This window comes from Mercenaria mercenaria, chromosome 15 (assembly GCF_021730395.1).
Source record: "Mercenaria mercenaria strain notata chromosome 15, MADL_Memer_1, whole genome shotgun sequence".
In the NCBI taxonomy this organism is placed as follows: Eukaryota; Metazoa; Mollusca; class Bivalvia; order Venerida; family Veneridae; genus Mercenaria; species Mercenaria mercenaria.
This window is the reverse complement of record NC_069375.1, coordinates 53710760-53732918: the sequence shown is the minus strand read 5'-3', so window position 1 is coordinate 53732918 and position 22159 is coordinate 53710760. Positions and strand designations below refer to the sequence as shown.

At 36.1% G+C, this 22159-nt stretch overlaps 1 protein-coding gene across 4 annotated transcripts in view; it reads left to right on the top strand.

The window, feature by feature from the left end:
* The window catches only part of LOC123554828 (carboxyl-terminal PDZ ligand of neuronal nitric oxide synthase protein-like), a 106913-nt gene extending 89439 nt beyond the window's left edge, over window positions 1-17474 (top strand). For 3 of the 4 annotated variants that reach the window (XM_045345188.2, XM_045345204.2, XM_045345196.2), the window contains exons 9-11: window positions 7251-7463; window positions 8574-8702; window positions 13890-17474. In XM_045345188.2, the coding sequence (XP_045201123.1) occupies window positions 7251-7463; window positions 8574-8702; window positions 13890-14762 (1215 nt within the window). In that variant the 3' untranslated portion in view covers window positions 14763-17474. The remainder of the gene's footprint in view (window positions 1-7250; window positions 7464-8573; window positions 8703-13889) is intronic. The other variant, XR_008367465.1, reaches the window with a different exon arrangement.
* Window positions 17475-22159: the final 4685 nt, after the last annotated feature.

Below are 22159 nucleotides of genomic sequence, written 5' to 3'. Positions count from 1 at the left end.
GGGACAACACATACATATGCCAGTAGTTGAGTAACGCCTCGGTGTCTCAAACTATTGATAACTCAAACTAATTTTGCCAGTCCCAGTGAGTTTGAGAGAACAAAGTGTGACTGTTAAAAATAGGCGTAGGAGCGAGTTTAACTGAGGGGGGGGGGGAGCGACCTTTTTCGACTGGGGAGCCCGCGGGCTGGCAAGGGATCCCCAGTGCATTCATGACAAAGCCTTGTCCAGGGGCCATAGGCCCCCTCAAGCCCCTGTGTAACCTCTGTAGGCATACGACTACGCACTGAACTGTCTGCAGTGTAACTTAAGCAGTCAAAATATGTATTGTTTTAATCAAGCGTGCCATTTTTTTTTTTTACAGTCTTTGGTTTTTAAGCCCTGGATATACAATCAAATAGCGCTGCATTTGTCTAATTGTGATATAAAGTTGTGGAAATACTATTTCCCTAATGAATAGACAATGAAAAATATAAATACATGTTTTAATGCTTAAACAGGCTAAATACTTACATTGATTTTGCAGACGCTCAAATCAGAACTGTAGTGATGCGCTCAATATTATATTCTTTTTATAAAATATAATCGAACAATCCTCAGTTTGTACGAGGCTTCAGTACTCACCTTACGGAAAGAGACAAGTCAGAATGCAAGGAAAGACAAAATGCAAATCACAAATCAGGTTGAAAAGAATTATATGATACTAAATAAATGTTGTAATAGACTGCAAGTTATATATTGGGGGGTGGGTGGGGGGTGCAAACTATAGTTCAGCCCCCCCCCCCCCCCCCCACCTCCATCCTAGCTTTTGGGGCCCAGGCTTGATGTACAGCAAGCTTATCTGAAGAATTAGCTTTTGATAATATTTGGAATCACTGATACTAAAAGTAGAAAAAAGGTCACTGTAACTAAAACTTTTTGTAGTCTCTATTGTACATGTTGACAGCTGTAGTTTGTAATGTGATATTTGTGTAACTTCTGTTATACATGTTGACAGCAACAGTAGTTTGTAATGTGATATTTGTGTAGCCTCTGTTATACATGTTGACAGCAGCTGTAGTTTGTAATGTGATATTTGTGTAGCCTCTGTTGTACATGTTGACAGCAGCTGTAGTTTATACTGTGATATTTGTGTAGCCTTTGTTGTACATATTGACAGCAGCAGTAGTTTTTAATGTGATATTTGTGTAGCCTATGTTCTACATGTTGACAGCAGTAGCTATAGTTCATAATGTGATATTTGTGTAGCCTCTGTTGTACATGATGACAGCAGCTGTAGTTTATACTGTGATATTTTATGTACATGTTGACAGCAGCTGTAGTTTATAATGTGATATTTGTGTAGCCTCTGTTGTACATGTTGACAGCAGCTGTAGTTTGTAATGTCATATTTGTGTAGCCTTTGTTGTACATGTTGACAGCAGCTGTAGTTTGTAATGAGGTATTTGCTTAGCCTCTGTTTACAGCATCTGTAATAATATTTGTCTGATCTCTGTAGAACATATTGACAGCAACTTTAGCTTGTGATGAGAAAGTTACATAGCTTCTATTGAACATGTTGACAGCAGCTGTAGCTTGTAATGGGATTTGCTTAGCCTCTATTGAACATGTTGACAGCAGCTGTAGCTTGTAATGGGATTTGCTTAGCCTCTATTGAACATGTTGACAGCAGCTGTAGCTTGTAATGAGGGATTTGCTTAGCCTCTGTTGAACATGTTGACAGCAGCTGTAGCTTGTAATGAGGGATTTGCTTAGCCTCTATTGAACATGTTGACAGCAGCTGTAGCTTGTAATGAGGGATTTGCTTAGCCTCTGTTGACAGCAGCTGTAGCTTGTAATGGGATTTGCTTAGCCTCTATTGAACATGTTGACAGCAGCTGTAGCTTGTAATGGGATTTGCTTAGCCTCTGTTGACAGCAGCTGTAGCTTGTAATGGGATTTGCTTAGCCTCTATTGACAGCAGCTGTAGCTTGTAATGGGATTTGCTTAGCCTCTATTGAACATGTTGACAGCAGCTGTAGCTTGTAATGGGATTTGCTTAGCCTCTATTGAACATGTTGACAGCAGCTGTAGCTTGTAATGGGGATTTGCTTAGCTCGTGAAGCAGCTGGCTTGTATGGGGTTTGCTTAGCCTCTATTGAACATGTTGACAGCAGGTTTAGCTTGTAATGGGATTTGCTTAGCCTCTGTTGACAGCAGCTGTAGCTTGTAATGGGATTTGCTTAGCCTCTATTGACAGCAGCCCGTAGCTTGTAATGGGATTTGCTTAGCCTCTATTGAAAATGTTGACAGCAGCTGTAGCTTTTAATGGGGTTGCTTAAATTATTGAAAGTTCTTTATTTAATACACTTAGACCCCTCACATCACCCTTAACATGTTGACAGCAACTGGGAACTTGTGACATTGATAGCCTTTTCTTTATATTATGTCTCCACCACACAGTGTGTGGGAGACTAGATTTACCTGTCTGGATGTCTTGTCTTCATAAAGATTGTCACACTCTAAGTCGAAAATTTCTCACAACGACTTTACAAATGGACAAAAGGTTTGACATAAAACCTCCCGGCCAAGTTGATAACTAGCCCCAAAACGGGCCCCGGGACTTTGGAATTAGGGGCCCCTTTATTACCCAAAATCCTCTTTTCGCATGCTTCCCCGTACAGGATTTGCTGCATGAAAGCGCATGCGAAATTAGTATATAGGTACATTTTGGGGCACGAAAGGGGATTGCGAAAGATGTTTGCAGTTGTGGAGACATGCGCTTTTCTCAAAGCATCTCTAGTTTCCCTTTGCTGATTCTTCTTAATGTTTCAGGCAATTAAAAACATGTAAAATGTTCTTCAAAAAGGAGCCCAGAGGGAAATTAAAATGCAGTGAGTACAGAAACTTTCACCCTGGGAAAAATGTTTGATGTATGTTTTAATTCAATGAGCATTTTACATTGTAGAATGTTTTTTTTCTAAACAGGAATTCAGCCAAACAAACATGTGAAAAATGTAGCATCATCAGAAATTTTATAATTATTTGAATACCCTGTTTAATAAATTTAAGACGAAAACAAATTGATTTACAAATCTACATAATGGTAATTCTGCATGTTAGGATCAAGTCATCTTCTATAATACAGTGTATGATTGCTACCATATTAACCAGAATTTTACGAAATTTGTTTGTACAATACTAAAGCAATTCCGCATAAAGTAGAATAAAATGTAATACATTCTCGTCAATAATAAAAACAATTCCTTATCCTCTTCTGCTAAATCTACATGTAAGTGAAATTGACCGTGTATTACTACTGCACAGTATTGTAGCCATAACAGTATATCACTCTTGGGTTCCGTGAACAATATGTTATGTTGATCTTACGTTTTCTTAAGACTTTCTCCAGCAAAATGTACACCCTCCATCTTCTTTCAATCCATGTTTTGATAACAAAAATTGCATCGTTTGTCCAATGAATTTCGTAAACTTCTGGCTAATTTGGTAACGATTATACACAGTGTATTATGTGGAATCCTGACTGAATACGACATAAAAAAGACAGGGTCAAAAATATAGGTCACAAAAATCTTGACACGGGAAATAAATCAAAATAAGGCTTTCATGTCTTCGTGAAAGCAGATGTCTTAAAACATAGACAAATATCTCAAAAATAAATAAACAGAACTACCGGTATATATTTTATTTGAACATACAGTAGATGTTGTGTTGATTTACACTTTTGAAAGTGCCATTAAAAGCAACATTGAAGAAATTTCTGTATATTAAAATGTCATCTAAATTGTTATTTTTCCAAAGACTTGCATGAGGAGCCACTTTTTCATATCAGTATAGCAAAAAATCAAGCACAGACAAAATCTTTTTTTTTTCAGGTCAAATTTTCTAGATATATTTTTATTTAAAGTTTTGAAAAATATAATTGAGCCAAATTCTACATCATAGAAAAGTCTTTGATCCAAAATTTATAAAACTATCTAAATTTAAAGGAACTACCAATTTCATATGAAGATGAATTTCCAGCCTATTCTGATGCCGATGCCTTTACAGTAGATATTGCGGATCACCTCAAATGTTTTGAGACAAAAAATACAAACAAAATAAAAATTTTGTTAAACACACAAAGGGAAATCTTTAATTTGAATATGTTATGACATTGTCAGTAAGTATGACGACTACCGTTTTATTAATTTTCTACACTCACTAGTGTTCTATAAAGCCTAAAAAGAAATTCTTTTTTTCTGGTAAAATGCTCAAAAAAATTAGGACAGGTTGTAGAAAATTTTTTTATTAAGTGAGACTTTTTCAAGAATTATTTTTGTGTGAAAAAATGTATACAAATAAGGGGGTTATGCCTTTAGAGCATCAGTAAGTTAATTTCTAACATCACTGACCATGTTTAAAGCATAAAAAGTGCAGTTTTGCAATTTTTGTTAAAAGTTGAAAAAAAAATATTCTCCAAGGCTATAAAAACATTTAGGGTCGTGCCAAAAATTTAGGGTAGGTCAGGATACGGGAAACAAACATTTTTTTTTAAAGCCCAACAGCATTAACTCATTATGAATTCTTATGTTGAGATGTCAAATAGGCAAAAGTTCAGGATGTGTTTATGCATCTGTCTGTTATTTTGGGAGTAAAAAGTCTGCCTGCTTAGTTCAAGAGGGACAGTGCAGATCTATGCATCACGGGGTCTTGAATTTGATCCTAATGCAAAGCTTATGTTTTCTGTAACGATTTGATAAACGTCGTATCTGAAATAATTTGTCCTCCGCCTCTGTTTCATGTGGGGAAGTCGGCAGTTACTTGCGGAGAACAGGTTTGTACTGGTTCAAAATCCAGGAACACTGGTTAGGTTAGCTGCCCTCCATTACACTACTGAAATACTGTTGAAAAACGGTGTCAACCCTTACAGAAGAAAAAGGCCTGCTGCGTACTCTTGCTGTGTACATACTGCGTATATGATGCGTACATGATGTGTACTTAAATCAAGGGCTTTAAATAGTACGCAGGATATACACCGCACATACACCGATAGTACGTTTGTAGTACACTTTTGACATGCAAATGAGCTCTGCCGCGTACTACTTGCTGCGTACATGCTGTGGACTACATAGTACACAGGATGTACGCTGGAGGAAATTAGTATGCAGGAAATAGTACGCAGCATGTACGTGGCACATGCACTTTTCACATGCAAATGAGCCTGCGGTGTACTACCCCTGTGGCGTACATGCTGTGTACTCCTGCGGCGTACATGCTGTGTACTCCTGGCCCGAGTCCTGCGGCGTACATGCTGTGTACTCCTGCTGCATACATGCTGTGTACTCTTGTGGCAAAACTGCTGTGATACTGTAAATTCCTTACCCCACCAACTTTCGTATGCAAATGCTGATCATTTGGACAGCAAAAAACAGAAAAAAGATAAGTGACATGCATCAATAAGTATTTACCCTTACCAAAATAATGTAGATTGATGTTATCAAATAAATTAGTATGCTTTTCTTCATCCACTTTTCAATGAAATAAATCAATTTTTGTAGCATGTAATTTGGTAAACATTTGAAGAAAATGGCATAACTGCATCAAGGGGAAACAACTTTAATGCAACTAAATATAAGTGTTATGATTTATTATAGACGATGTGTGCATAGTATGTATTTATTTTGATTAAAATCCATCTGAGAACAATCTAGGACTGGAATTATATAAGCATTTATACACTTTTACGTCCGTAAAAAGTAGCGCACCAAAAAATTTTGGATTGAGTTTTTCCAATGGGGCGAGCGCAATTAGCCAAAAACGTTCTGAAAATATACGAGCGGCAAATCTGATGAACAACTTTTTAATTTGGTGAGGCCTTAATGAGTTAACATAATGAGCATTAAAGCCTTTATAAAACATGATAGAATGGTGTTTTGCTTAAGAGTATTCAAATAACAGTGAGAGCTGTTAATTCTTCTCATTCGGGCGCTGTTGAGGCATTATCTTGATAATTATTTCATGTATTACAAAATGTAATGCAACGAAGTTCAAATAAGGCTTTTTAATTATCCAAGTTAGAAAACTCCAGGATTAATTCAAAATGAAAAGAATATATTTTTACACTGCATGCAAGGTGCAACTCAGAAATCACTAAGATGTAAGCTTCACAAATGAACATTGCAAATAGTTTGGCAAATTTTCATTGTTCAGAATACTGGTAATCTGAACTATTCTATGCTATTAAGATAAAAGTTACTCGGAAATCAAGTTCTTGCTTCCAAAAAAAAAAAAAATGTACAAATCCTTCCTGCATGAAGTGTACTTCAGACTTTTACCTAAAAAAATTCAAATTATAAACACCAAAAGAAAATGAACAAGTCCCTCACGCTTATATGAAGTTTACTTCAGACTTTAACTTATAAAAAAAAACTAAGTATAAATGCCAAAAGAAATTGTACAAGTCTTTCCCGCGTATATGAAGTGTACTGCACAAATTTCAAAGTATCTGCGGTGTACATGCAGTGTACTATTTTCTTGTACAAGTCCCTCCTGCGTACATGCAGTGTACTCCTTAAATTTTCAGAGTCTGTGCTGCGTACTTGAAGTGTACTAGTGACCTCCTGCGTACATGCTGTGTACTCGTCGAAATAGTATGCGGCATGTACGCGGCATGCGGTGTATGTAAAATGTACTCCTCTGGCGTCCTACTGTGTTCGCGGCATATACACAGCAAATACGCAGCATGTACACCACAGAGGCTTGCTTCTGTAAGGGAAACCCAAAACAAACAAAATATTGGGAATAAAGAAAGTAATCCTGTCACATCAAGCTCATTTATAAAAATTGTAAATATCCTTAATCCAGATAGCAGAAAGTAATTAACAGGACTTTCACTTGACTTTTGGTAAAATTTTCAGCTCAGTTTCAAAATTTGAATACATACGATACTGCTATAGTACAAGTGCCATAGTAAGCAGCTGTCATCTAAGGGAGGTAATTACAGCAGAAAAACATGTATAAGACAGAAGTGTAATTATGTATCTTTGTTGTATAATGCTCGTACTTACCAGAATTTCTGTAGCAAGGTAGAATTATCACATTGACTTGTGTGGGACAGTAAATATAGTCAAATAGTGGAGAATACTGTTGACTGGTGATGAGCCACAATTGGCAATGTTTTTTCCAGTATATACTCTTCAGTCTCTGACTGTGTAAATTTGCATGCAAACCTCCATATCATGTATTTATTGTTCAATGATTGTTTACAGGGTCAGACTGGGAGTACAATGCTCATGTCACCTCTCAATGATGAGGATGATGATATAATTGCTTCTGACCAGCCAATCAGTGCACAGCATCAAGTTCAGTTGCTACGACAACAGGTAGAACATGAGCATCAGCAAGCACAGGTTGCTGTGGCCCAGGTCCATCTTCTCAAAGATCAGCTTGCTGCTGAAACTGCTGCCAGGATTGAATCCCAGGTAAACCTATTTGTAACTCGCTGTCTTGGATAAAACCTCAGGTCATAAGACTGTCATTTATACAGTCTGTGTAGGAAGTATGTTTAATTAAGTCAAGTACTTGTTCTGCTAAATCAATATCAAACCATAGAATTCAAAAAGTGGTAATACAAATTTCTATTGTTTTCAAAACATCCAGTTATGTCTTCTGCATGTAGTGTGGGAGATATATTGATTTAGTGCTGTGCATCTGTCTGTCACAAAGTTTGTCCATGCAACTTCATCGACACCACAGGACGGATCAACTTCAAACTCCACAAGAGAGATCATTGCCAAAAGCCTAGTTGTGCATATCGCAAGCATTTTCTGGTTTGTTGATTTTCAGTGGAGTTATGGCCCTTAATTGATTTATTTAATGTTATTCTGTTTTGGTCACTTCTTTTATATCATTGGGCAGATTTCCACTAAACCTTTCAGGAGTGATCAGTGCCTTATTATGCATATTTTTGATTATTTTCAGTGGAGTTATGGCCCTTGATTCATCAAATTTTATGATGTTTTTGCCACTTCTGTTACATTATTGTAGGGATTTGCATCAAACCTTACTGGAGTTATCAGTGCCAGACCATTTTGTGCAGATTATCGAGATTTTCTTCTTCAGTGATTTTCAGTACAGTTATTACCCTTTATTTGTGTTATTTTACCTGGTCCTGGCATCTACTAATACTGTGTTACTTTCCTTGTCTTACAGACATCTTAAATAAATTTCAATAACTATTCTGTTTAACCTGCTCAGTGGGAGTTTATGAAAATGGTTCTATAAACTAAATTTGAAAATTTCACAAAAATAACATTTAAATACATTTATAAAAAGTGTAGATCTGTTCTCTCGGAATATGTAGGTAAAAAACAAACAAACAACAAAGTGCGTAAAGGTCATTATGTCTATACATAAATTTACCTGTCTTTTCTCCATTTTAAGAGAAACATGTGATCCTATATAAAAAAAACCAAAATGATTATTACAGGTTTAGGTTTAAAAGCTTGCCTAAAATATATATGTTAGGTTACTAACCATAGATATTACAGTATAAACAGGAGTAAGATAAGTGTATATAACTTGTATTGTAGGCACGCACACATCAGCTGTTGTTACAGAATAGAGACTTGCTCGACCATATGAAACAGATTTTGTCCCGCTTGCAGACACTAGAGATGCAGTCGAACAGCTCACAGGAAACACAGAAGATGATTGAACAGGTAAAATTCAGTATTTCATGGTAGACATTTAGTCCCATTAACCTTTAGCCTGCTGGCGGCAAGTGATTTTGTTTTGCGACCAGTGCCGACCAAGATCAGCAGACTGATCATGTTCTGCACTGTTTGCTGTTCAGTCAGTAAATTTTCAGTGAATACCTCTTTGAATAATAAATGGCATTGCCCAAATTGAATGATGAACATGTCCATTTTAGAAATTTAGCAGGCTAAAGGTTAAAGCCAAAGGTTTGAAATGAGCTGATGGCAAAAATAGATACTCTGGCCTTCATAACCCATCATGCAGCTTCAGTATATTTCTTTTAATAACTTCTTCTTTCAAACCACTTGATGGTTCTCAACTTAACCTGTTAAAATGATGAAATGGTTACACATCAGATTCTAGCAACAGGTCTTACAAGAATTAAAATTAGAAAAAAAGCACTTTTAGCAACTTCTCTTTCATTTCAAAAACATCTCTAACTTCACTGAACACTTAAATGCCAACAGAGTTGAAACTGTTTAGTTCAGGTTGATATGGAACTTTTATAAGTTGTTCACATAATGTTACAACCTCATAGTTTAAGAGCTAAACTTAGAGCAATCTGTTTGCAGGTCATAAACACTGATTTGTCAAAAATATCTGCAGTTAATAAGGAAACAGTTTCAGATAATTGATTGAGCATTATGAAAATTTCAAGCTCTAATCATTACCCTGCTAAACTTTTATAATGAACATGTCCATCTTTCAATTAGCTGTTAAAAGGGATGCTTACAAAAAGATACTGACTGAACAGCGAAAGTACTGATCATGATCATGATCTACACTGGTTGCAAAGACAGACTCAGTTCTGTCCAGCATTGTAAGTGCTAATGATATAGTAAAAAATACTGATATTTTAGAAAACTGTCTGCTTTTGTTGAAACATTCAGAATTTTTCCAGGTTGTATAGGTGTAGGGATAATGCATGTTTTTTTCATGTAATAACATCTGCAGAATTCTGAGGGATTGGTTTGTGCCCCAGCCTGCTAGGGTGAGGGTACCAGAGTATCCCAACGGATTCTGAAGATGTTATAACACAAATGAACATGTGGTAATGCTATTCTAGCATAAAACTTGTAAAAATAAATAAATGAATATAATGTCCCTTAACATCATTAAATTACCATGAAATGGGCAGGAATGTCTGCACATGTGTTACACGTTGACATCATTTCCTTTTGAATTATCCATTTTGGGGCCGTAGTATGTTTACGCTTTGCCACAGAACGCACATATATAAAAAGGTGTTTTAACAGCACGCAAGCGTGAGAATCTCTCTGTTAAAGCACATCTTTTCTCATGTTATAATACCCCCAGAAAGTGGCAAGAATAGCAGTTTTATACTAGAATATATTATAAATTATTTTCCTGTTTCAGAAGTGGCTAGAAAAGCCAGTGAAATTAACGTTTTGAAAATACTTTCATATTACAAAAAAATATGTAATTTAAACAAGAAATGTCTTTTAGCCAAACTAGACCCAGTCAGAATTTCTATACTTGTTGCATCTGTACTTAGAATGTCGTGACTGGTTGTAATCAATATGCTTAAACAGAACAACACCCATTCTTAAACAGAACATGATGGTTTTTTGTAGGGTTTCCACATTTCTTGCCAGAACTTTGTTAACATCAGTTTACAGCTGTGCAACACTTTTTTAAATTTTTTAGCCTATGGTGTTGGATTTTTTGTTTGGTCTAACATCACTACATGCAGTTATAGGTCATCTGGTGACATTCTAACTTTTCATGGTGGAGGAAGACTACAGGCACCACTCATGACATTATTTCTACCTGGGTAGAGCAGCCAACTTTCAGTAAGCTTATAGGATAGCTTCCTCATCTGAAAGAGTTCTATACCTCATATAAGGTTTCTGTCTCACAAGGATGAAAGGCAAGTGGTCAGCGACCTTAACCACTCAGCCACAGTGGCCCCTTCAAAATGTTGTGAGTTACCTTCTGTGTCGTAACTAAAGTTTGGTTATTCTCAAACTGTAGTTTATTTTTAGCTCATCTGATTTTTTGAAAAAAAATGATGAGTTATTGTCATCACTTGAGCGGTTGTCGGCGTCGGCGTCGGCGTCTGCGTCAGCGTTGCCTGGTTAAGTTTTATGTTTAGGTCAGCTTTTCTCCTAAACTATCAAAGCTATTGCTTTGAAACTTGGAATACTTGTTCACCATCATAAGCTGACCCTGTATAGCAAGTAACATAACTCCATCTTGCTTTTTGCAAGATTTATGGCCCCTTTTGTACTTAGAAAATATCAGATTTCTTGGTTAAGTTTTATGTTTAGGTCAACTTTTCTCCTAAACTATCAAAGCTATTGCTTTGAAACTTGGAATACTTGTTCACCATCATAAGCAGACCCTGTACATCAAGAAACATAACTCCATCTTCCTTTTTGCAAGATTTATTGCCCCTTTTGGACTTAGAAAATCAGTTTTCTTGGTTAAGTTTTATGTTTAGGTCAGCTTTTATCCAAAACTATCAAAGCTATTGCTTTAAAACTTGCAACACTTGTTCACCATCATAAGTTGACCCTGTACAGCAAGAAACATAACTCTGTCCTGCTGTTTGCAAGATTTATTGCCCCTTTTGGACTTAGAAATATCAGATTTCTCGGTTAGTTTTATGTTTAGGTCAACTTTTTCTCTTAAACTATCAAAGCTATTGTTTTGGGAAACTTGCAACACTTGTTCACCATCATAAGCTGACCCTGTACAGCCAGCAACATAACTCCATCCTGCTTTTTGCAATAATTATTGCCCCTTTTGGACTTAGAAAATCATTTTCTTGGTTGAGTATTATGTTTAAGTCAACTTTTCTCATAAACTATCAAAGCTATTGCTTTAAAACTTGCAACAGTTTTTCACCATCATAAGTGGACACTGTACATCAAGAAACATAACTCTATCCTGCTTTTTGCAAGAATGATGGCCCTTTTTAGACTTAGAAAATCATGGGTAGGACAATATTTCTATTACACAAAAAAAATCAGATGAGCGTCAGCACCCGCAACGCGGTGCTCTTGTGTTATGGATGTATTACAGCAAGACTTGATTTTCCTTAAACATTAGCCCTTTTCCTAAAGTTACCAAACCCCATGTCATTGCAACAGCATTATTTTACCATTAGCACATTTTGACATTGATTTGTATTATAAGCAGCAGAATTTTATCATTCTCAGATTCTGATTCGACAGCCATATTTTACATTTCTCATATTCTGACATGCATTTGCATTAAAACAGGAGAGTTTATCATTCTCAGATACTTGCAAGCTTTTTCATGTGAAAAATCAAATTTTATCATTCTCAGATTTAGAGATGCATTTGCATTACGAAAGTGAAGTGTCATCAGTCTCAGATTTTAACATTTTTGCATTTCATCAGTAGAATTTTGTCATTTTCATTGTCTGACGGTTGTTTCGGTGTCTTACTACAGTATGCCTCAGGTTTCCTCTAAGTTGAAAAGGAATTTCTTCAATTCCTATGTATACTTAGAAAATTATATATTGCTTAAAAACAGTGTACTAAACAAAAAAATCCATTTGCTATTGAACTTCCTGTCAGCAATTAAGGCACATGCCTTAAATTTTCCTCAGATATGCCAGTGGATGGTAGTTCAGATAGACCAAATAGTGGTTCCAAACATTAGAAAACCTTTTTTTCTTGTGTGTGTGTGTGGGGGGGGGGGGTTAGGTATGGGAGGGACAAGTCTGCCCCCTCAACCACAGTCAGTTTATGCACACTACTTAAGCACAAGTTAAGCTAACTATTTGTCATACACTTAAGGCGTTAATAGTTGATGAAATCAAGTATCACTCACCCTGTTCACTTACATCTTCAAGTTGTCTAAGTTTTGAATGAGTATACACATTTTAAAGGCATATAGTTGAATTTTTTTTTCACTAGGTCAAGTCTCATAACTCTGACATGCATTTTGGCCAAATTATGCCCCCTTATCCTTATTAAAGTTTTGCATGCATGTTACTATCTCCACAACTAATGTAGATATTGAACTGAAACTTCACATGTGTCTTCGGGGTTATAAAATTAGGTGATAGCATCAAGTCCCATAACTCTGACATGTATTTTGGTCAAATTATGCCCCCTTTTGGACTTAGAAAATCTTGGTTAAAGTTTTGCATGCAAGTACATACAGCTATCATTTAAAAGCATGTATAAAAGTCCCAGCTATTCTGCTCACACTGGGGCCTGCGTCACACCTTGGTTAAAGTTATGCACGCAAGTACATACAGCTATTATTTAAAAGCATATATTTTATTTTTTTATTTTTTTTTCTAGGTCAATAACCAACCTATCTGGGTCAAGTTCCATAACTCTGACATGCATTTTGGACAAATTGTGCCCCTTTTTGGACTTAGAAAATCCTGATTAAAGTTTTGCATGCATATTACTGTCTCAAACACTAATGCATATATTGAATTGAAACTTCACATGTTTCTTTGGATTTATAAAACCAGGTGATAGCATCAAGTCCCATAACTCTGACATGTATTTTGCAAAACTATGTCCCCTTTTGAAATTAACTTCTGGTTAAAGTTTTGCATGTAAATTACTATCTCCAAAACTAATGCAGATACTGGATTGAAACTCTATAGATATTTTAACATTTAGGGTATTCCTGCGTCTGGGACAACAATTTGAATAGTCAAGCACTGGCTGTCTTACGGACAGCTTTTGTTTCTTTTTAAAATGGTTTAATATGTGTAATTACCTCTCAGAATTTGTCCACTTTTGCATGAAGTTTTCATGGATTTTTATAAAGTATCCAATCAAAGAAATGATAAAAAAAAACCTTTAAAAGATGTGTCTACAGTGTACTAAGTTTGGTCACAGCAAAGATTTCCCTCATTTTTTTCAAGTTCATTGTTTTGTAAGTTCATTGTTTCTTGACATAAGAAAGGAAAAGTATAGAAAGTCAGGTATGCTATTGTTTACTTGGACTTCACCACATCTAAGACAATGGTGAAATCCATGAATCAGTTTGTATGTAACTAGTGTAGTTGTAGAAACTGAACTAAAGCTGAAGTTTTATTGTTTCATTTCCATGTAAAGCTCGTGGCAGACAGTTAATTGATCAGTGTTTGACAGTACTCACAGAGTGTTTTTTTTTGTGTTCTTTTTCAGGGAATTTCAGTCCCCGACATGACAACACCACAGAGTGGACCTGTGTACTTGCCTAGAACATTGCTGCCTCACTCTGACCATATGTTAACTACACAAGATCTGTGTTTGACTGAAGACAAGAAATCATTGTTTGATACAGACTCGCCAGACAGTGGACATCGTGAAATGTCCAGTGACAGTCTCTCACTTACACTACAGCAGGCAGACTTTCCATTCTGGGCCATGTCTCATGATGATAGATTGAAATACAGTTTCGGTTTTGGTTCCCCTGTAAAGTATAAGCAGATGAGTTATGAAATGACAGCTGTCGTAAACAGTAACCCATTTGCCAACAGTAGGGAAGATATTTGTGACCAAGATGTTTTGGATTTTACGAATATGGGAGCTGTCTCAAAAGGATTGGGAGGGGATGAGAAGGACAGTAGCGTTGGTGTAACTCCAAAGCTTAAGCCACCGCCTGAGTTTCGAAATTTTGAATCTTTCAGAAATTCACAAGTATCTGATGACTCAAGTAACTCATCTAATTCTGAAACAGACTCTCTGAAAGATGGGATTGTGAATTTCACAGATAGTGATTATTACTCCCACACAGGAAGTAGTTTTCACACACAATCCATGGACCAGTCTGTCCCGCCATTTGTCAACAGCACAGAATATGTACAGTCTGCAGCTGTTTTGAGGCCTAAGTTGGAATACCACTGTAACAATTTCACAGATGGAAAAACAATAATGCAAAAGTATTTTGACGATGTAGGACGGTCAAAAAGACAGGCAAGTTTCTCAGATGAAGACAACACTGAGAGTTATGATGAAGTTCAAGCTCAGTCCCCGCCTCCGCCATACACAGACCTGCAACCAGTGTTTGAAGACTGATAGATTAAGTCTTGCAGTGTGTATAGAGAGGAGAGACAGGGAGAGACTTGCCTTCCTACTCTATAACTAAAATAATGTATATATCTTGTATATACATACAGAAGATATTTTGTATTGTATATACTTCAATGCTTCATCAGATCATTGCTCACAATCAGAACTGGTTGTTTATAATTGGAAAAGGTGTAATAGCCATCTAAAGTGGTTGTTAATAATTAGAAAAGGTGTACTAGCCGTCTAAAGTGATTATTTATAATTGGAAAAGGTGTAATCGCCATCCAAAGTGGTTGTATATAATTGGAAAAGGTGTAATAGCCATCTAAAGTGGTTATTTATAATTGGAAAAGGTGTAATCGCCATCCAAAGTGGTTATTTATAATTGGAAAAGGTGTAATAGCCATCTAAAGTGGTTATTTATAATTGGAAAAGGTGTAATCGCCATCCAAAGTGGTTGTATATAATTGGAAAAGGTGTAATCGCCAACCAAAGTGGTTATTCATAATTGGAAAAGGTGTAATAGCTATCTAAAGTGGTTATTTATGATTAGTAAAGTTGTAATCGCTATCTGAAGTGGTTGTCTATAGTTGGAAAAGGTGTAAAAGCCATTTAAAGTGGTTGTGTATAATTGGAAAAGGTGTAATAGCCATCTAATGTGGTTGTCTGTGATTGGAAACTGTGTAATAGCCATCTTAAATGGTTGCTATGATTGGAAACTGTGTAATAGCCATTTAAAGTGGTTGTCTATGATTAGAAGTGGTTGTCTATCATTTGAAAATGTTGTGAGAGCTATGTGACAAATTAATTGCAATAACTTTTAGCTCGATTATACGAAGTATGGAGAGCTATCCTACTTGACCCGGCATCGGCGTCCTTCCGCGTCCACACTTTGGTTAAAGTTTGATGCACTTTCTCTTTATCTTTGTTATTTCTTGACGGATTTACTTCACACTTAAAATAGTTGTTCCTCATCATCACCCACATCATATGGCACAAGGGTCATAACTCTTGCTATAAAATTTCATGAATTATCCCCCCTTTTACTTAGAATCTGAGGTTAAAGTTTTGGTGCACTTTCACTTTATCTTAGTTTTTACTGAATGGATTTGATTCAAACTTAAAACAGTTGTTCAACATTATCACGCACATCATATGACACAAGGGCCATAACTCTTGCACCAGTATTTCATGAATTATCCCCCCACCCTTTTTTACTTAGAATTTCAGGTTAAAGTTTTGGTGCACTTTCACTTTATCTTAGGTATTACTAAATGGATTTGATTCAAACTGAAAGTAGTTGTTCCACATCATCTCCCACATCATATGACACAAGGTCTACAACTCGGGTACGAATATTTAATTAATTATTCCCCCTTTTACTTAGAATTTCGGGTTGAAGTTTTGATGCACTTTCTCTCTATCTCAGGTATAACTAAATGGATTTGATTCAAACTTAAAATAGTTGTTGAACATAATCCCTTAAATCATATGACACAAGGGCCATAATTCTTGCTCTAGTATTTCATGAATTATCCCCCCGTTTTACTTATAATTTCAGGTTAAAGTTTTGATGCACTTTCACTATATCTCAGTTGTTACTGAATGGATTTGATTCAAACTTAAAGAAGTTGTTCCACCTTATTACCCACATCATATGACACAAGGTCCATAACTCTGGCACCAGTTTTTCATGAATTATGCCCCCTTTTACTTAGAATTAAAGGTTAATTTTGATGCATTTTCACTATATCTCAATTATTACAAAATGGATTTGATTAAACATGACACAAGGTGCATCACTCTTGCACCAATATTTTATGAATTATATGTCCCCTTTTTGCTTAGAATTATACTTATTTAATGTTTTGATACACTTGATCCTTATCTCTCTTGTTACTTAATACGTTCGACACTTATCCAATATCTTCATCCACATTGGAATCATTAAACACTCCAGTGACAGCTCCAGCTTCATCAAATATGCCCAGTTTCACTATCCAGCATCGAAATAGTCGGGCGCGCTGTCTCATGTGACAGCTCTTGTTGTTACTGCATTTCAATTAAAAAAGAGATATGATTTAAGGACTGTAATTTTATTGCCACTAGTTCTTCAAGAAACTGGTTGTTTGATTTGGTGTTATGTCAGAGATTCCAAAAAGTTGTACGAGCAAATATGTATTTTATGCCAAACATAATTGTATGGCTTTAGTTCAAAATTGTTTTAAAATACCAGAAACTTCAGTCATGTTAATATGTGATAAAGCTGACATCATTAAAATGAAATATAAATTTGGAAATCATTTTTTAATTAGTTTAGACTTATTTTTACTTGTAAAACCAGCAATTCTTAACAATTTCTTAAATATTTGAATTCGTAAAACACTTAATAGCTGTTATACTGGAGCTTTTGTACACATTATACAAAAGGTAGATTTCACTCAAAAATTTCAAAAAGACCTCAGCTCTTGCTTATATATTGTATAAAGGTCATTATGAGTTTTTGAAGTTTGGAGCAACATTAAGCATGAATTTAGGACAGACAGCAGGTAGGATTATTCAAGTAGTAATGGTGCATGGTCAACAACACAACCATCAAAGCTTGTCCATACACATTTACATGCATGTAGATTGAAAATTACATGCATATAGATTCGACAAATACCTTTTCATGTTAACTAGTTTGTACTAGTAGATAATAAAGGTGTTTAAACTAAATGTGTCTGTGTTTTGAATGTCCAAAGTTTTTCCTGTATAGCGACTCAAATGTTAGTAGAAAGTGAAGTTATATATCCCTCATATTCTCCAATATGACTTGATTACGTTGATACACAAGCAAAATGAAAGCATTTATAAAAGATAAAACTTAGCCATACACCATAAAGTAAAAGTGGAACAAGCCTGGAAATTCCAAGGTATGTGCATTAATATTACTTCACCTTGCGTAACATGCGCTGCGAAATAGGGAATAGGACATACTCTTTTTTTTTTTTTTTTTTTTTTTTTTTTTTCTTTTTTTTTTTTTCATTTCAAATCCTACAGACATCCCATACTGATAAGCTGGCCATTGAATCAGTTGATGTTATGCCTGGCAAGATAATTTTGCATCAGCCGAGTAGTATGTGGCCATGCAATATGTTGCATCAGGTTACCGGGAAAGGAATCACCACTAGATAGAGAACAGTGACAAGATAATGCTGCACATGTAGATTGTATGGAATGACCAGATCTGTTTTTTATCCCCACATCCATTTTTCTGCCTAAACTTTTAACACTACCTCCAACAAATAGATTCCACTCCAACAATCATCAGCAAAACTTGCAATGCAACAGCAGAAAACTGCTACCTTACCATCAGCAAGTCTATAATCAAAATGTGACTGTCGCTTAACAACACCATTATTGTTCACTGGGCACGAGACAAAAATAAATGACGATGAGCCCAGAGCTGTCAAATTATTGACGGCCTGAACCTTATTATGTCTCCCACTTGCAGTCTGGGTACATATGGGAGACATATTGATTAGTACTGTCTGTCTGTCACAAAGTTTGTCCATGCAACTCCTCAGACACCACCAGACGGATTTACACCAGACTTCACATGAGTGATTATTGCCAAACCTAGTTGTGCATATCATCAGTACCAGTTCAATGATTTTCAGTGGAGTTATGGCCCTTGATGATGTTTTGGTCACTTTGATATTACTTGCTCAAGCTACCACCATTACTACTTGCTAGGACATGTCATCATTCATCCAGACCAGGACCACAATGGAAATAAGGGGATTCACACTCCTTTTTTTGTGTCATCCTGGGTATATGAATACATGTCCTGGTATTTTGCAATTATTGGTATTTTATGTTAGTAATGATTCTTAATTGTCTTTCAATATGTTTTAATTCTTAGTCATTGTATAAATGTATGTGATATTTGAAATTCTTAATTTGTGTTGAACCATACTTTGTATTTGATATACTAAAATAAATAACAAAAAAAATATAGGGAAGATTTCCACCAAACCTAACAGGAGTGATCAGTGCCAAGCCTCATGTTACATATTTTTGGCATTTTCTGGTTCGATAATTTTCAGTGGAATTTGATTTATCAAATTTTATGATGTTTTGGCCTCTGTTTTATTTATTATTTGGCAGAATTCCATAAAATCTTACAGGTGTTATCAGTGCCAAGCCTAATTATGCATATTATGATCATGTTCCAGTTCAGTGATTTTCAATGGAGTTATGGCTCTTGGTTTGTCATATTTTACCTTCTAATGGCAACTTCCAATACCACTTGGAGGAATTACACCAAACTTCACAAAAGTGATCACTACCATGCCTAGTGGTACATATCAGCAGGATGTTCCACTTTGATGTTTTTCAGCAAAATTATGGCCCTTGATTTGTCGAATCTTATTATTATTACTATTATTATTATTATTTATATAGCGCCCTTTTCATGATCAATTTCACGTTCAAAGGCGCTTTACATAGTTCAAATGCAGCCACACAGGGCGCATAATTCATCCTCTACTAGTACAGACACAGAGCGATCTGACCAGAGGGACATAGTGAGACAAAGCCCCCACGACAGAGAGATCAGAAATCAGATACAGGCTTGTCCGGCTAACTTAGCCTAGCTTGTTGCGAATAGACAGCCTGGTTCTTTAACGTGCCCAGTGTATAACACTGATACCCGCAAGGATTGCCTGGGTTCCTGACCAGTACACCTCTAGTTGGGTGGGAAACACTGAAAAGCGTTTCTGAAAATTCCCGAGTAGCTGCCGGGGATCAAACCCCCGACCTCAGGATTGGAAGGCCAGTGTGCAAACCACTGAGCTATCCGTCCACCATCTTATGATGTTTTCGTCACTAGGGCAGACTTTCAGGAAACCATAAAGGACTGATCAGTGCCAAGTTTCATTATGCAGATTATTAGCATGTTTTGCATAAGTGTTTTTCATTGGAGTTTTGGTCGGAAAGTCAAAGGTCAATGTCATAGTGATTACGAGACTGAAAAAGTGACAACCCACCAAGGAAGGCATACGTGTTTTACAAAATTTATGGTAATTTTGATTTGTCATATTTTTGCTGTATACAATTTAACTAAACTTCACCAAACCTTACAAGTGATTAGTGTGAAACCTAGTTGTGCATATCACTGCCATGTTCTGATTAAATTATGTTTGATCTGTTCTACTTCTCCCATATACCACTGCTTGGAATTTTACCAAACCTCACAGGAGTTACCACTGCCAAGACTAGTTTTGTATATAGTTGGAATGTTATGGTTTAGTGATTTTGCCTGGAGTTATGGTCCTGAATTTGTGGTATTTTACAAATTCTGCATGGTAAGTGGTGGGAGACATGCGTTATTCATAAAAATCAATCTCTAGTTGTGTTTGTTTACCTCTATGCTCAAACATTTACGAACAGTTTATAGATAAGCCATACTGAATTGCAGTAATTGTAGCTGTTGTTTGACGAGCACTATCTCTGATGCTTCCAGATCGTTGAAAATGATGTCACAGATGGTGGTATGACAATTAAACTATCTTGCAACTTCACTGATACTTATGCCCATCACAAGAATTCTAATGTTCCTCGAAACCTTTGCATCTTTCTTTAACTTCCATTCGGAAGAATCTGAAAAAATCTACATGAATATTGTCAGAACCTTTGATATAACTGGCTGACAAAATATCTCTCTGTTCAGACACCAAACCCACGTATTACGAGCTAAGTCATCTAAAAATTCCAATTAATTTATTGGATAGCAATATTTTTGTGAGATTAACGGCAAACTTCACATGCCCAAGATGATAAGGTGTCTATGGGCGGCGGTTACCGCCAAAATTAGTAAATATACAATTCATTCATAAACAAGTCAGTCAGTGCAGTGTATTTCAACGCCGTCTAGTCTAAAATTCCATCCCGTCCAATAAATTTGCATTCAACGCATTGTATTTTGAAACCATTTAGTACAACACTTCATTCCATCCATCTAAACATGGAACGATGCATTGAAAAGCTTGTTGCGATGCACCGTAATATAAAATCATCCAACAAAACATGATACCATGCAACTCAATGTGAAGCCGTTTAACACAACATGAGTACGTACAGTGTAAAATGAAATGATTTATTATAACTTGACGCCGTCTAATGCATATTGAAACCGCTTTGTGTAATTAAGAGCGGTGTATAAAAACTTGATGCCATGCAGTGCAATATGGAATGATATTTAGGTAAATATTACACAATGCCTGCTGACTGTTTACAATTTACTCACTGGACACTCCCATTTTGCTTACTGGTATAGTAATCATTATTCTGCACCTTTAACACGCTTGTTGACAATGATCACGTTGTTGACAATGATACCATCTTGCTGACAATGATACCATGTGTGCTAGAAGTTTACACTCTTTGCTGCTTAGACCTGATGTCTATTATCATAATTTCATTTGGCAAAAGACAGTGCCGTGTACCGTATTGGAATATTTCAACATGCCAGGACTGTAATAATGCAACGTTGCCACTGTTACAATGCCCACAGAAGAAATTACACGATGTTACACTCAATATGAAATGCAATCAGCCACTAAGCAAGTTGAAAGTAAGCGTATGCAAAGTGCAAACATTGCACTCACATTTTGAAACGGGGCGCAAGTTCGTGGTTTTCACGAAAGGTAAACGGGAATATCGGCCTATAACGGATTTTAATTAGCTCTTGGCTAAGTGTCAAAACAATCATATGACTCAAGTTCATATTCTACATGTTCAAAATGACAGTTTGACACATTATTAGCAATCTGCAAAATTTGTCCTTAACAGCCACTTAATTTGTGAAATCTCAGGAATTTCAACTGTAATCTTCCATTTATAAACACGTCACTTGTAATAAACGCAACATTAAAAATAAATAAAGTTAAGGACAAATGGCGATTTGCAAAAAGAGGAAGTAACTATTGTTAGATCTCTATACATATTCGGATATCCTCGATAATCTTTCCGGCAAATAATTATTCAAGTAGGGACAAGCAGTCTGAAAGACAGCTAAATTCTCCACCACTGCTATGGATAGTGAAAGGTAAACCTTTGACCTTTAGCTGTGACTTTGACCTTGAACTGAATGGCTGACTCATGAATTTCTGCACAACGTCTTGATGAGGTGATTATTTGACCCAAGTTTCATAAAATCCTCAAGGGGTTAGGAGATACAGAGCTCAACCTTTGACCTTGAGTTGTGACCTTGACCTTGAGTTGACTGGCTGACTATGAGTTCTTGATGAGGTGATCATTTGACCCAAGTTGATGAAAATCCTTCAGGGGTTAGGAGATACAGAGTGGGACACAAAATGGAAGGCTCAAACCTTTGACCCTAAGGTATGACCTTGAGC